At 39.7% G+C, this 16,822-nt stretch overlaps 1 protein-coding gene and 1 non-coding gene across 2 annotated transcripts in view; both read left to right on the forward strand.

Moving 5' to 3' along the window:
• Positions 1-1,091: 1,091 nt before the first annotated feature.
• The window catches only part of LOC144331427 (POTE ankyrin domain family member G-like), a gene marked incomplete at its 3' end in the record, with an annotated part of 29,454 nt that continues 13,723 nt past the window's right edge, over positions 1,092-16,822 (forward strand). Inside the window, exons 1-7 of the mRNA XM_077947958.1 lie at positions 1,092-1,448; positions 1,512-1,680; positions 6,053-6,167; positions 6,327-6,500; positions 9,330-9,436; positions 10,769-10,906; positions 13,394-13,464. Of these exons, the coding sequence (XP_077804084.1) occupies positions 1,097-1,448; positions 1,512-1,680; positions 6,053-6,167; positions 6,327-6,500; positions 9,330-9,436; positions 10,769-10,906; positions 13,394-13,464 (1,126 nt within the window). The remainder of the gene's footprint in view (positions 1,449-1,511; positions 1,681-6,052; positions 6,168-6,326; positions 6,501-9,329; positions 9,437-10,768; positions 10,907-13,393; positions 13,465-16,822) is intronic.
• Positions 12,173-12,279, forward strand: LOC114670179 (U6 spliceosomal RNA). The gene has a single exon (XR_003719663.1). It is a non-coding gene; the product is annotated as a U6 spliceosomal RNA (small nuclear RNA).

Here is a 16,822-nt window from a genome sequence, read left to right on the forward strand (position 1 = left end):
GGCGTCTTGTGCTCCGCGATTTTGAGGCCATTTGCAGCCAGCTCCCTCAGCCCGAGTTCCGAGCTGCAGCCGCTGCCAGGCACAACAGCACCGCCAGGAGTGTCTTGGGGGCTTTCTTCATAGGAGGCTGTCAGCATCCTCAGGTTCCAGGCGCTCAGGCCCAGTCCTGCTTCAAGAGGCTTTTTTCCCCCACCAGAGGCTTCTCAATGGCCTGAAAGCTCCTATGACTCGGCAAAGTTTGCTGGGAACACAAGGCTGTCAGTGACATTCGTGGCGCCAAGACTTAACCATGCGGGTTGCACGGATCCGCCACTGTCTGTGCCACGTGCACTGGCGCCACCTGAGATGCACGCCGCACGCCGCACGCCGCACGCGCACGCCGCACGCGCACGCCGCACGCGCACGCCGCACGCGCACGCCGCACGCGCACGCCGCACGCGCACGCCGCACGCGCGAAACGGTTTGGCTGGCCTGTAACGGTTTGGCTGGCCTGTAACGGCTTGCACGCTCACGCCACACGCGCTTAACAGCTTGGCTGGTTTGTAACGGCTTGCACACGCACGCCGCACACACGTAACTGGCTGACCTGTAGCGGTTTGCACGCGCACGCCACACGCCTAACGGCTTGGCTGGTTTGTAACGGCTTGTACACGCACGCCACACGCGCGTAACTGGTAACTGGCTGGCCTGTAACGGCTTGCACGCGCACGGCACACGCGCGTAGCGGCTTGGCTTGGCTTTGCGTTCTTTGCTTGGCTTGGCGTCGGTCGCTTGGCCTTCTGTTCCTCCTGGAACCTCCTTGGATTGACGTTTTCTCCTTTGGGTTGACCTTTCCTCCCTAGTTCCTTTGCTGGGCTTGACCTTTTCTCTGCTGGGTTTGGCATTCCCTTGGGTGGGCTGGGTGTTTTATTGGGGGGGGGGGTGGCCCTTCCTTGGGTGGGCGTGGGTTTTCCCTGGGTGGGGTGGGCTGGGCTCCCCTGCTGGGGTTGGCAGGTTTTGGCTGGGATTGATCTTTCTCTTCAAACAGATCGGAAACCCGGAGTTACCTGCTAGTTGGTGAAACTGGTTGGTAGACGGGATCTGCTGTTAAAAGCAGATGGTGGCTGAAGTCGGTTCCATGCCGGCTGCGTCCTCTGTGAAGAAGCCATTTGGTTTCAGGAGGAAGATGGGCAAGTGGGGCTGCCACTGCCTCCCCTGCTGCAGGGGGAGCGGAAAGAGCAACCTGGGCGCTTCTGCAGACCAGGACGACTCCGCTAGGAAGACACGCAGGAGCAAGATGGCCAAGTGGTGCTGCCACTGCCTCCCCTGCTGCAGGGGGAGCAGGAAGAGCAACGTGGGCGCTTCTGGAGAGCAGGATGACTCTGCTATGAAGACACTCAGAAGCAAGATGGCCAAGTGGTGCTGCCACTGCCTCCCCTGCCGCAGGGGGAGCGGCAAGAGCAACCTGGGCGCTTCTGGAGACCAGGATGACTCCGCTGTGAAGACAGTCAGGAGCAGCAAGAGCAACGTAGGCGCTTGGGAAGAATACGACGATAGCGCCTTCGTGGAGCCGAGGTACCACGTCCGTCGAGAAGATCTGGACAAGCTCCACAGAGCTGCCTGGTGGGGTAAAGTCCCCAGAAAGGATCTCATCGTCATGCTCAGGGACACTGACGTGAACAAGACGGACAAGCAAAAGAGGTAACGGGGCCTGGGCTGGGAGGAGGAGGGACGTGGGGGGATGATGGGGACATACCCTCCTGGTGGGGGAGGAGGGGGACCTGGCTTTCTTGTCTCCGCAGGCCCCATACCACCCTGGGTGTGGAAACCTCAGCGAGGTCAGAGGTCAGGGCACAGGTCCCTTCGTGAGCCGCAACACAAAACAAAACTTGAGCTGATTTCCAATCCAATTATAATTTCCCTCACAGAACACTAATAAATGGTTTTAAAGTGATTTAACTCGAAAAATTAAGTTGATGCAGCGGATTATTTTTAATGTACACATTTTAAAGCAATGTTCTATGTATTATAGAAAAGTGTATATTGAGAACTAAGAACGAAGCCCCATAACATATCAACTTCAAGGCTAAATATTCTTCAAATAAAATCCAGTATGGATTTTTTATCGATGTACCCTATGTAAATATGTTCTTTACTGAGGAACCTTAGAAGGAAACTGAAATGGCAAGAAGGTGTGTGTGCTTGAAAAGGAAGATTGAATTTTCTGAAGATGTGAGCTTTTTCTGTTTATCACTTTTACCTAAGCCAAATAAAAATAGGAAAGTTTTAGAGTTTTTACACATGCTGTCTTTTATTATTGTGATAAATTATTTTTTTTGTAACAGAATGGAAAAAGACTTGCTTTTCCAGATATCAAAATGTGCATGTGCTATTTCCACAAATTGTTTACTAACAGCCGAAAAGATCAATGAGTAGAACAGAATAGGAAATCCAGAAATACCCAAATATATGTAAGAATTTAGCACTTGATAATGGTGATATTTTGTATTATTTAAAAAAGGTGGATTGTTCATAATTCATTTTTGGAGAAAACTAGCTAGATTTTTATGTCACAAAAATAAGAGTATAGATTAAAAATTTTAAATATACAAAAGGAGAAACATACCAGAAGAAAACACAAATGCCTATTTATATATGCATATATATATATATATATATATATATTTATATATATATATATATATATTTTTTTTTTGACAGAGTCTCACTCTGTTGGCCAGGCTGGAGTGTAGTGGTGTGATCTTGGCTCACTGCAATCTCTGCCTGTTAGGTTCAAGCAATTATCTGCTTCAGCCTACTAAGTAGCTGGGATTAAAGGCGCCTGCCACCATGCCTGGCTAATTTTTTTTTTATTTTTAGTAGAGATGGGGTTTCACCATCTTGGCCAGGCTGGTCTTGAATTTCTGTCCTTGTGATCCATGCACCTTGGCCTCCCAAAGTGCTGGGATTACAGGCGTGAGTCACTGTGCCCGGCCTATATATGCAGATGTAATAATAAAATAAGCATTCTAAAATTGGGCATAGTACTTTTTAGCGTATCTACCAGTGACCTATGTACGTAGGAAAACAGTGTTCCTGGTAGGAGAAGGAATTTAAGTTAGAGGAATGAAATACTGTTTTCTACTTAAGTTAGAAGAGGAGTGAAAGGCCGGGTGCAGTGGTTCACGCCTGTTATCCCAGCACTTTAGGAGGCTGAGGCAGGCGGATCACAAAGTCAGGAGTGTGAGACCAGCTTGGCCGGTGTGGTGAAACCCCATCTCTACTAAAAATACAGAAAATTAGCTGGGCATGGTGGCATGCACCTGTAATCCCAGCTACTCAGGAGGCTGAGGCAAGAGAATTGCTTGAACCAGGGAGGTGGAGGTTGCAGTGAGTCGAGATCACGCCACTATACTCCAGCCTGGGCGATGGAGTGAGAGTCCATCTCAAAAAAAAAAAAAAAAAAAAAAGGAATGAAATACTGTTTTTTATCCACAAAGTTTGTGAGGATGAAGAACAGTGGTACATATATAGTTGTTCAAAGTTTTAAGTTGCTGCAGCTTTTCAAACACACACTTTAGTGGTAAGAACCACATTTTTTAAATGTATATGCTTTTTACTGATCAATTCCATTATACTGAAATATCTTTACGAAACAGATACATCTGTTTTTCTTAGTATTGCTTAAAACAGCAGTGTATTTAGAAGAATTCATAGATTTTATGAACAAATTTTGGTGCATCCATAGGATGGAATAATAAGTAACTATTGAGGGCATCAGTAGATACAGAGATATGTTGACATGCAAAGATGTACTTTGCTATATCAAGTGAGAAAAAAATCAGTTTGTTACACATATACACAAATATAATCTGCTCTTGTGTTAGCTGAAAATATGTAGAAAATATAATCAAACTTATTTCTGGGGATTTGTAAGTGAATTTTTTTCCTTTCTCTTATCTGTGATTTCTGCAATGAACATCTGAAGTTTAGTTAAGATTCATTAGTAATGAAATAATCCTTGGGAAGAGAAGGAATATGCTGCTTGCATAGATACAACTAATTTCTCACATTCTATTATTTATTTTTATTTCTGTGGATGGCTGTCTTCTGTGAACTTTTATCCTCTTCAGAAGTAGAGAGATTCTGTTTACCTGTTCCTGTAGATTTTATTGTATATACATTTTATTATATAATTATCTTTTCATTATATATAGGTTAACATGTGTAAAAAGTGTGATTCATTTTAGTTGAGTTATGTACTTATGAAAATTAAAATAGCAAATATAAATGATTATTACTGTTGCAGATGTATTCTCCTACTCTACAGCAGTTTCCTTTAAAAATATTGAACTCCCAAGCTGCGTTTATCCATTCTTTCAGTCCATTTAGTCATCAGACATAAGCCAGACACCTATTATGTGGCAGGCGTATTCTACTATCTCTCAGGATCCTTCCATCTTTGAAAACTTCATGTTTACCTGCTGGGCATGAGCAAGCTGAGAGATTTAAAGTTGGAGCATTAGGACTTAATCTCAATTGAAGCTTTTCCTCCCTCCTTTCAAACAAAAACATTTCTGAAGGTAGAAAATAGTAAAAGATAACCTTTAATTGCCTTTTTGAACATTTATAAGTCTTGGATAAAGACTGTTTTAGTTGTTTTAAGAACTAAAATGTGGTAGATAAACAGCAGGGACTACTATGCAGCCATAAAAGAAAGAACGAGAGCATGTCCTTTGCAGGGACATGATGGTGTTGAAAGCCATTATTCTCAGCAAACTAACATAGGAAGAGAAAACCAAATACTGCGTGTTCTTACTTATAGGTGGGAGCTAAATGATAACACACAGATACCTAGAGGGAAGGAACACGCACTGGGGCCTATCGGAGGTGGAGGGTGGGAGGAGGGAAAGAAGCAGGAAATAGAGTGAACGGGTACTGGGCTTAACGCCTGGGTAATGAAATCATCTGTCCAACCAACCCCCTTGGCGCACGTTTACCTGTGTAACAAACCGGCACATCTGCACCTGTACCCCTGAATGTAAACGTTGAAAAAAGCTCCACAAATAGTTTCATAAATCCATTTTAAAAAGAGGAAATTTATAACAGTCTTAAATCCTAATAGGAAAGATTGGAAATATCTGATGTACATACATTGTATAAATCTAAGTATTGAAACAAATGAGCCCATGGTGTTTATTTGAATTTCCAGGTTTTCTTTGGCTTAAAGTTTTTTGAAAACCAAAGTAAGAATTAGTTTATTTTAGAAATTTGTTTTTGTTTTCACCTCAGCCCTCTTATTCCATAGTTTTTTTAAGAACTAAAATTTATCTAAATGCTGGTCATCTGACTGGAACTGCCCCAGGCCTGTTATAACATATTCTACTTAATGTAAGGCACCAGGGGTTATATGATGCCCCATTATTTTATGTCTCAATAAGAGAATTATTTAAATGCCGCCAATTATAGTAAATCATGAGTTATAAGTGGTATTTCAGTGGAGACAACATGGAGATGATGATCATCTTAGAATCACTGAAATACAACGTTACCTGTAGTCTTTAAAACATACCTGAAAATGTAGGTATAATTGTATCATCTCACTTAATTCAAATGTCTTTAGGGTATTAGTAAAAATTATAATATCTAACAATTATTGAGCTGTTCTTTGTGTTAGGAACTATTCTATATCTTTTGCGTAGAGTCTCATTTAAGCATTACAGTGGTTTCCTGTGAGAAAGCTACTATTTTCATTCCCATTTTATTGATGAGGAAACTGAGACACCAAAAGGCTAAGCAACAGCTGGGAAGTGACAGAGCTTCAAGTAGGGTTCCAGTCCCAGCTGAATGTCATCCAAGGGCTGTGCTGTTTCTATTCAAATAGGCTGCTCTTTCATTAATACAGCGAGTAATGAGAGGTAATAAATAGTGTGCTTTCTTCATGGGAAAAGTAAATGTTTGTTTTGAAGGCAGAGTAACAGCAGGCTATTCAGTGTTTGTAATTACACGAATCATTGATGTGCCTGTAGCTAGTGCACTAACAATTTCCTAAAAAGTCTTCTCACTCTCCTAGGACTGCTCTACATCTGGCCTCTGCCAATGGGAATTCAGAAGTAGTAAAACTCCTGCTGGACAGACAATGTCAACTTAATGTCCTTGACAACAAAAACAGGACAGCTCTGACAAAGGTATGCAGTAGCCGACTATATCAGTGTGAGATGGGTTTGATTTCAATACATAGCACAAAAATGAGTTTTCTCCTTTAAATGTAACTAGTTGGTGAAAGCTGTGGAATGTTACTTTGAATTCCTAGCATTTATAATTTGTTTTTGGTCTAACACTGACAGGCCGTACAATGCCAAGAAGATGAATGTGCATTAATGTTGCTAGAACATGGCACTGATCCAAATATTCCAGATGAGTATGGAAATACTGCTCTACACTATGCTATCTACAATGAAGATAAATTAATGGCCAAAGCACTGCTTTTACATGGTGCTGCTATTGAATCAAAAAACAAGGTATTAGATCTACCAGTTTTCTTTTCAAAATACTGAAATGCATTCATTTTAACAGTGACCTGTGTAAGGGCCAGTTTTCCATATTTGGAAGCTCAAGCATAACCTGAATGAAAATATTTTGAAATGACTTAATTTTCTAAGATTTTATTTTAAATATTGTTACTTTCAAAGAAGCATTTGAGGGTACAGTTTTTTTTAATGCACTTGTGGTAAATACTTTTTTGAAAACACTGAATTGGTAAAAGGTAATACTTATTATTTTTCATTTTTTCCCTCCTAGGTTTTTTTTTTTCCCCTAATGAATGTAAAATTGCAAAATTTGCCCTGAAATAGGTTTTACATGAAAACTCCAAGAACACTTAAACATGTTTCAGTGAATAGAAATCCTGCTGCTTTGGCAAGTTCCTAAAAAACAGTAATAGATATGAGGTGATGCACCTCTCAGTGGCAAGGCTTAAGATATTTCTGATTGCTCATGAGGCAGAAGTGGAAAGGGAAAAAGAGCAATCAGAAATATCAAGGCCAGTCTGGAAATTAGGTAATAGAGGGAAAAGACCATGAAGAGGTTGTGTGCATATGCGTGTGTGTGTCTCTGTGTGTGTGTGTGTGTGTCTGTGTATTGTTCATTTATTTGTTTCCTTTTTATGGTGAGACAAGGTTCAATTTTAGAGAATGACAGTTTTCATTTTGGGAGAGGGAGTTAGTGAGTTGTGAACTGCCTAGAGATCAATTTTAGGAGGCCTCTGAAGAACCAGATTGGCAGTAAATAGGTGGTCATGTAATGGGAAACCCTTGAGCAGAGGGAATAACAAGTAATTAACTGACTTAGTACCCTATTCTGGTAGAAATGGCCAGTTAGAGTCTCAACTCTGCTTTCAAATCTAGCATGTCTGGATGGGAAGGTGGGAGATAAGGAGCTTTAAGTAACAAGATCAAGTTGGATTTTGAGTTTACTAGACCTTGTTCTTCTCTTACCGGGGAAAATTATGTGGTGTTTTCAGCAAATGAGTCTGTCTCCTACTCTTTCCTCTTTTTGGCCAAATCTTCAAATAAGAAAGAGAATTGGTCACGTGGGTGAGAAATGAGACTGAATTAACTGTCTGTTGTACTAGCTTCCAGCTAGAAATTTGCATCCCAGTAACCTCAGGAAAATTTTTAAATAATCAATAAGTCTAGGCTTTTTCCTGAAGATTTTGATAGAGTAAGTCCAGTAAAGCCTAGATATGTATGTTCAAAAATGTTTCCTTGAAGCCAGACATGGTGGTGCATGGCTGTAGTCCCAGCTGCTAGGGAGGCTGAGGGGGGAGGATTGCTTGAGCTCAGGAGTTCGAGTCTAGCCTGGTTAACATAATGAGACCCTGTCTCTAACATCAACAATAACAACAACAACAATTTTCTCAAAATCTGGATACACACCTGCTTAAGAACCACTGAATACATAAATGTAATATGTAAATTCTTATATCTCAGAAACTTAAGATATCTGTAGAAGAGTTGGAGTTGGATATGTGCTGATTTCTTTAAATCTTTCCTATCCAATTACATTAATCTGACTTTTTTTTTTTTTTTTTTTTTTGGAGATGTGGTCTCACTCTATTTCCCAGTCTGGAGTGCAGTGGTGCAATCACAGCTCACTGCAGCCCTGACCTTCCTAAGCTCAGATGGTCCTCCAACCTCAGTTTTTGTATTTCTCTTCTTTTTTTAGTAGAGATGAGGTTTTTGCCATGTTTCTCAGGCTGGTCTTAAACTCCTGGGTTCAAGTGATTCACCTGCCTCAGCCTCCCAAAATGCTAGGATTACGGGTGTGAGCCACCATTCCTGGCCTAGTCTGACTTTTATCTCTGTGGTGAGACATTAAAATGAATATTATTGGCTTAATATTCATCAGCTTACAGAGTAATACCCTTTCCTTCCTACCGTCAGTTATTCGCTGCCATTCAGAAGGTCTTTAGAAATGTGCAGTGAGTAGTCTTTGAGTCAGTAGAGGATGATCCTCTCGGGATTTTGTGTCTCTTTGTTGTCATTCAAGTACTTAGGTCAGTAAGCCATTGTTAAGAGCAGAGTTTTCTCAATTAGAATTGTAGCAAATTGTAAAATTTTTTTTTGTCAATTGAAGCTGTATTATGGACTATCCAGTGTGTCTCATAAGTATGTAGAGCTTTGGCATAATCAACATGGGAGTTTTAAACACTAGAAACCATGGAGTTATTAAGAATACAGATAGGAATTCTGTTAATTTAGTTTCAGTAGTCCTATGAACTGATTATCTATTAACAATCTGGAAAAATTAAATACAGATAGATTTTAAATAAATAAATGTTGGGAAATTTTTTCAAATGGGCAGTATGAGTATTAATAACAATTTTTATTGCATGTTGGAGCTTGAACTTTTGGTAAAACATGTGAAACGAAAGAAATATTTTACATGCAAATTATTGCTTTATACACAACAATTTTTCTTAGGGTGGAGGATATAGAGATAAAAGATACAGCCCCTGCCCTCAAGAAGCTCTTTGTTTAGATGGGAAAAATATTATCATCCAATAATGGCTTGCCAACTGCTGGGTTAGAAGCAAAGAGTCTTGGAAGCAGTGAATGTTGAAAGTGAGTTTTTGAGATGATCAGAGTTAATGTGGTGAGGCAGAGAGGGGTGTTCCCAAGGGAGGGAGCAGCACGTGGGAAAGCACAGAAGATTGAGAAGGAAGCAGCTACATTTTACTTACTTTGTATGCGTGTAAGTCCGTAGGATCTTATATAAAGTTTCTGCTTCAGTTGAGGAATGTGTACTTTTTTGAATTACATTCTTTTTTGCTTTATATTGTTTTACAGCATGACCTCACACCGCTGTTACTTGGTGTACATGAACAAAAACAGCAAGTGGTGAAATTTTTAATCAAGAAAAAAGCTAATTTAAATGCATTTGATAGATATGGAAGGTATAGTTATTTCTTTCAATCTGTGTGTTGTTAACTAGATGGATAGCAGTCACTCAAGTCATAAATGTTAAATTAATAAGATTAATGTATACTTATGGGGACAGTGATCAGTATCAACACAAATCAGTCAGGTAGAAAAACAATTATTTGGACTGGGCAACATAAAGAACAGTTTTTGTAGGATTCATCTTCTCTTATTGTATTGACTGATGTTCTTTGTTGTATGATGTTTTGGTTACATGATCTTATGTTAGCTAGAGGGATTTCGTATTAATTTTATGAAGTGTGAACTTTAACTTTCAGTTTACTTTATGACTCAGTATTGAACTTCTTAACTCTTTCTACCAGTTTTTAACCTCTGTGTCTTACATGCTTTTCCACTAAATATGCTATACTAAACATAAGTAGGGGTTGAAAATTCTTTTGTCTTTTCAATGACTCTGCTTTAAGTTGCTTTCTTTGAAGAATATTAATGTTAGCTTATCCCTACATGACAATTAATTGCTATTCCCACATACTGTGGGTTCAACAGCTTTCTTCCTTTTTTATTTCCAGTGTATTTTGATGTTTTTATTTTTAATTGGTATGGAAAGAGGGAGTGAAGATAGTTTTAAGTGGATACACTTTTCCTTTCATGAAGGCAAGCTGTAGGTGGGTGATAAAGAGAAAAGAGCTAGGCTTTGGATTCACACAAGATGGAATTTAATTCCTAGCTTTCTTACCTGCTAGGTGTGTGACCTTGGGAATGTTACTTACCACCAAATGTATTGTCATATATGAAAAGCAGGAGAATATATGCTTCAAAGTTGACTGTGCATAAGTAAGAGAGATATATATGGCACTTAATTCAGTGCCTAGTACATGCTTATTGGCATCATTAACTGACACTCCTGTGACTACTATTCTTACTATTATTATTATTACTGCTTTCAGCATGCAGAGAGCTCTTGTTTATGTTACCCTCTAGCTAATTTTCTATTACAGCGTATCAGTCTAGGGAAGCTGTGATGAAATCTTCACTTAAATCTTTGTCCACTTCAGATAAGTGGCCCTAACATTGTTTCTTGCCCATCAAAGGACTTTAAATTAGTAGCTTCTACTATGCAATGCCCCAGTGAGATAAGAGGTTTCCTTTTTGTCCCTTTCTTTTAACCTTGGTGTTATTTTACAAAGATGAACACTTGAGCACCCAAGATGCTATGTCTTTTGGTGCATGTAAATGTTTGATTCTGCATGGAGAGACAAGATGTTAAATTGGTAAAATATATCAAATTAGCTTTAAAAATAACTTTATTGCAGTTCCTAAGGGAGAAATTATCTCTGTCATTTTAGAACCGCTCTCATACTTGCTGTATGTTGTGGATCAGCAAGTCTAGTCAGCCTTCTACTTGAGCAAAATATTGATGTATCTTCTCAAGATCTATCTGGACAGACGGCCAGAGAGTATGCTGTTTCTAGTCATCATAATGTGTAAGTGTTTACATTAAAAGGGGAGTTAATGCTAAATTGAGGTTTAAAATAATTATAACAATTGCGTCTTACGTATCAGGTGAGATGTCATAGTTCGGTTCAGGTAGTTTTAGAATGGCAGTGAGTTAGTACCCTGCATCAGCCAGAAATCAGAAAAAAAGCAAGACAAGTTAGAAGTACCAGTGGGTGGAGGATTCTTTATCTCAGGACTTTTAAGACCTTTATCCTTAGAGATCCCAACATTGTTCATTTCATCCAAGTATAACACCTATGCATGGGATAAAAAATGGTGTCACATCTTTGATTTTTCTGATTAGTTATTTGGGTCTTGAAATGTCCAGTTTAGCAGAAAGTCTTGTACTGTCCTCTGGGGACTATCTCCTACATACTCCATGAATTTTTCAGGAACCGAAGGGGTTCACTAAATCCAAGGAAGACAGTCCCTTTTATCAAGTCAGAAGGAGGAGGCAGAAAAGGACATTCCAGTCATTCTGTTGTTTCCATTGTTTCTGTGGCTGCATTGTTGCCACTCAAACTGGTCCTGCTGCCTGGTAATGGTTGACCTTTGACACCAAGATGCCCTTACTGATTCAGATCCCTCAAGCCTTCCTGACAATTCATGCGGTGACTTTGAAGTTACAGCGTATTTTAGTTCCCATACCTATGCTTATATTCTCAGCCATTGTTCCCAAAGCACCAGCACCCTGCTCTGGCTGCTGGGCATCCTGACTTTATCCGCAGACAAAGTGAGCAGATTGACCCTTCCCCCCATATTCAGAACCTAATGTGGAACTCACATCTTAGCCAAGAATTCGCTGAGACCTTCATAGTCAGAGATCCTTTGAGGCAGTTGTTGGTCTTTTCTCTAGCAGATATCAGGTGGGCTTGTTCTGAAGGGTCAGAGGGGTTCAAATAACGTGGCAGAAAGAGATCAGTGTTTGTTTCTTCTTCTTTGCTACCAGATCTGTGCTGTGAGGCACCTTTATATCCTGTATAGAACCTTAGGCAGGAGAAAGTCCTATATGAACCTTCCCCTAGCAGGGACTCCCAGTTGTGGTTGGCCCCTTGAGTGATCTGTTTTACATGATAATGAAAATCGTCCAAGCTACTCCTATCTCTAGCTCAAGATTTTAAAATGTTTTGAAATTCTACCTCACAGGAAGCCATTGAAGAGAATTCTCAGAATCTCTTCAATGGTTAGTTGGACTTAACAGAGCCAAGCCTCGTCCATGACTCATCACTAATCATGTGTAAAAGTAGGGCTTTGTGCTTGCTTCGGCGGCACATATCCTAAAATTAGAACAATACAGAGAAAATTAGCGTGGCTTCTGCATAAGGAGGCAGCACAAATTTTTGAAGCATTCCATATTCTGTGCAGTCACTGGAAGGTCATTTGACTATTTGCTGACTAGCTGTAAGGAAACACTGTGAAGCAAAGCAAAAGATGGGTGCCACCAAAATACTGAAATTGTGATTTGCGCTGCAAAAATAGTCATGTAAGATGGTCTATGAGATGACTTAGAGCTGAATAACATGTTCGGTGCAAAATTATATTGTTAGCATGTATGTCGAAAACTAGAAAATGTCAACTTGCAACTTCTTCATGGAAACTAAAAAAAATAAAAGAGTTTTGGTCTCCCCTGCCAGCTGGCATTGAACATCAATATAAAGCGTTATCCTAACAAACATCTGGCTCAGAGTTGGAGTCTGTAGAGAAGGATCATTGGTCCAAGCCAAGTCTTAACATCCATTAGTTTTTCTGCCCTTGGTGTGATTGGCCAACTCCATAATAGTGGACAATCACATTAGCTACTTTAATGAGATATTTATGAATAAATTTAGTTGCAAACTATGACATAGTTGAGATGCCCTGAATTATAAGCCATAAGGAGTAGGACAACTGAAAAGCAAAATTAGGACTTAATAACATTTTCTGAAAACTACATTTGCGTATTAGAACCTATGAACAAAATACACATTGGGTTTTATTTGGGATTCCAAGATAATTTTAGTCATAAAGTTTAGGAACAGATTATTCCATAGCTTTACTATTTCTCTGAGCATTTAAAAAATATCTTGTTAAATCTTTATAACAACCTAGTGAAATATGAAATAAGGCAGCAAAGTCCTCACTTTGTTGAAGAAGGCATTGAGCCTAAGAGAAGCAAATTGTCCAAGAACAAATAGCTGTTCATTATGGAGCTAGGACTTACGCAGAGCTGAGATGCTTTCTATTATGTCATGATAATGTAAGCTAATTTACTGGGTCACAATGCCCTTGATTTCTGAGCATTTCACCTTACATTGTTTTCTTCTTTAATTAGAAGCTTAAAGAGAAGTTTGTAGAATGTACTCACAAGTGAATGGGATAATACTGTTAAGTTCTGATATTATGATATTAGAAATACTCTAAGAATTTTACATTTGGTAAGTATTTTTTATATCAGTATTAAAATAGTAATTTGGTTTATTGCATTTTATACATAGAATTTGCCAGTTATTTTCTGACTACAAAGAAAAACGGATGCTAAAAATCTCTTCTGAAAATAGCAATCCAGGTAAGACTTGTGATAGTGAATTACTTTAGGTCAGTTGTCCCCAACCTTTTTGGCACCAGGGATTGGTTTTGTGGAAGACAATCTTTCCATGGGCTGAGAGAAGTGGGAGTGGTTTCAGGATTATTCAATCATGTGACTTTATTGTGCTACTTTATATTATTATTACATTGTAATATACAATGAAATAATTATACAACTTAGCATCATGTAGAATCCGTGGAAGATCTGAGCTTATTTTTCTGCAACTAGACGGTCTCATCTGGGGGCAAAGTGAGACACTGACAGATCATCAGGCATTAGATTTTCATACGAAGCACACAGCGTAGATCCCTCATACGGGCAGTTCACAACAGGGTTCATGCTCCAATGAGTATCTAATTCTCTGACTGGTCTGACTGGAGGCAGAGTTCAGGCATTAATATGAGCCTTGGGATGTGGCTGTAAACACAGGCGAAGCTTCCCTGGCTTGCCTGCTGCTCACCTCCTCCTGTGTGGTGTGGCTCATAATAGTCCATGGACTGGTCCCAGTCTGTGGCCTGGGAGTTGTGGACTCCTGCTCTGGGTGGTCCTACCATAGATAAAAAAGTAAAGTAAGGAATTTTTGATCACAAGAATGCTAAGCACAAGTCGTGTTACACATGCTTGTCCCAACAAGGTTTCACTATTACTGACTTCATTCCTCCTCATTTGAAGTTGGAAAGAGATACATTTACTTTGTTGGAACAAGATGTGTTCTACCTGCTAGTTAATTGTCATGGTAACAGTAATTTTGTTAGAACAAGATGCTCTGCTATCATTTGCCAAAAGATTGCCATAATAAATATACAAATTGCCCCACTCTAGGCTCAGTAGATTATAATAAAAGTAGAAAAATGTTTCACAATAACAAAAATGCTAGTATGCTACTGGGTTGTGGACACCTGATACATTGTATAATCCAAACTGTAGGAGGACACCTTTAGCTATCTATTTATCACAGAGCTTCTGTAAGGTAGGTTTCATAAGTTGCGGGAGACAAAGGTGGAACAGATGTAGTTTTGATCTTTAAGGTGCTCATGATAGAGCTGTCTCCATTTCTGTGCTTTTTCAACAGAATTTTCAAAGAACACATTTCTATCTATGTTTTCACTTGTCCACTTAACAAATAACTATCAAATATCTTTTAGATACTAACCATTTTTGTAATGCTACAGAACACAAACAAAAATACAGACAGGAGCTTGTTATTATCATTGTCGTTTTTATTATTTTACTACTTTGTTCGGTGCTTGCTGTGTGCTAGATGCCCACTGGAAGCTTATAATTATGATTTATTATATATTGATTATGTGCCAGACATATGTGATGAGGAATAAAAGTTTTGGAAAAAAAACAGGTGTGATTTAAGGTAAACATACAGAGTGAGAAGAATTTTTCTAGGTAAAGAAGCAGAAGAATAATGTTTGGCAGAAGGAACATAGAACGAGTTGGTGTGTTTGCCAGAAGGAACGTCTAATGAGATTGCCTGTTTGGCAGAAAGAGCAGCAAGTGCAAAAGACAAGATGCTTGAGTGAACTTTTCAGGGTTTCTGAGCAGTTCACTTTTGCTAGTACCAAAAGTGTGAGATACCAGAGGTTGGGAATGAGGTGAATACTTAGCTAAGGCAAATTTATGGTAGACGTTTTAATACTGTAGAAATGAGTAGGTCTTATCCTGTGGGCCATAGGAAATTTACCAGATAGAATGGTTTGGACTGCAAATACTGATGAGCAGTGGCTAAAACAGTAGGAACCAGAGTTGTTTTGGTTGTTCGGTGATATCTTAGGTATCCCACTTGTTCCTCTTTCAGCTGTGCTGTTGGCAGTGTTTTATTCATGTCTCCTTTCAGGGTTGGCTAATCGCAGCAGCTCCAAACATCTTGTTCTCACAGCACAACATCACAAGAGCTGCTTTTCTTCACATGTGTCTTTTAAACAGGGAGAAAACTTAGAAGCATGCAAGGGGCTTCCTGTAACATTTCATTGGCTGGGTCACATCACATGCTCATTCCCAAACCAGGCACTGGGAAGGCAAATATGTGATTAGCTTAGAATAAACATTTCTGTTTCTGAGGCTGAGGAGGGGGATTGAGATAATAAATATCCCAATAGACTTGTGTTTCTTCTGCAAGAAAGAATAAGGCATGGCTATTGCAAGGGAGACCACAGTGTTTGCTGCAGAGGCTCATTGGAGACATTTGAGCAGGGGAATTGCAATATTAAATTTTAGTACTAAGGCCTTCTGGTCATGGTGTAAAACGAGTTAGCAAGCTTTTTCTGTAAAGGACCAGGTGGGTAATATTTGAGGTTATGTGGTCTCTATCATATCTACTTACCCTGCTGTTGTTTGCTGTTGTAGTGTGAAAGCCACGATGATGCTATGTAAGCAAAGAGGCATGACTGAGCTCCTATAAAACTTTATTTACAAAGCCATAGGCAGATCAGATTTGGCCTGTGGCCTATAGTTTGCTGGAATTGATGGAAGGGAACCAGGTAAAGAAACCAGGAGACAAAGGAAGCTTTTGCAGTAGTGAACTATAGTTTCCTTGTCACACATCCTTGGACTAGTATCAGTGTATTAGAAGGTTTTCACCCATCCACGGTGAAATAAATAAAGTTCAGAATCTCAGTTACTCATTTTAATATGTTGGCCTTTTTTTGGTGTTATGCTTTTTTCATTTGTTTTGCTTAATTTTTTTCATGTAAAAAACGCGTTAATAGTTGGCATTTTCTTTTAAATAAAAACCATTTTGTAAATGTTTATGTTCCCAGTGGTAGTGGGAGTATAAAGCAGAGGCAGAAAAGAGATATAGTCAATATGATTTAGTGATAATTGAGTGAGAAAGGTTTGGGGCACAGAGAGAAATGTCAGATAATTTCCAGCTTTCCAGGTTGTACACTAGTATTTAACCTGGATGTGAGGCTTTCATAATCTGCCTTCTGCCCCACTCTCCATCTTTAGCCCTTTTCCCTGTGTGCCCTTTCTCTGGCATTGATGACCTGCTGGTAATGCCCTGCTCACTCATCCTTCTATTGCAGGCAAATCCTTTCCCTCTTTTAGGCCTCACTCCTGCCCTTGCTGCTGCATGGCATGCTGTCATCTTTTCCTGCCTCTACCCTTTTAATCTGGCTAGCCTCAATATTTCAGTCTCTGCTTAGGCATGTGTTCTAGAAAAGCCATCCCTGACATGCCTTATTTTCATTCTTTTTAAGCCCTAATGCCTAGCATGTATGTAGCAGGACTCAGTAAGAAATTTCTGAGTAAAATGTGAGTAAGACGATGTGCAGGATTGTCCTCTGCAGTCTCGGAGCAGAGGGGACAGACACGTGGAGGAATAATG

The sequence above is a fragment of the Macaca mulatta genome, chromosome 9, assembly GCF_049350105.2.
Source record: "Macaca mulatta isolate MMU2019108-1 chromosome 9, T2T-MMU8v2.0, whole genome shotgun sequence".
In the NCBI taxonomy this organism is placed as follows: Eukaryota; Metazoa; Chordata; class Mammalia; order Primates; family Cercopithecidae; genus Macaca; species Macaca mulatta.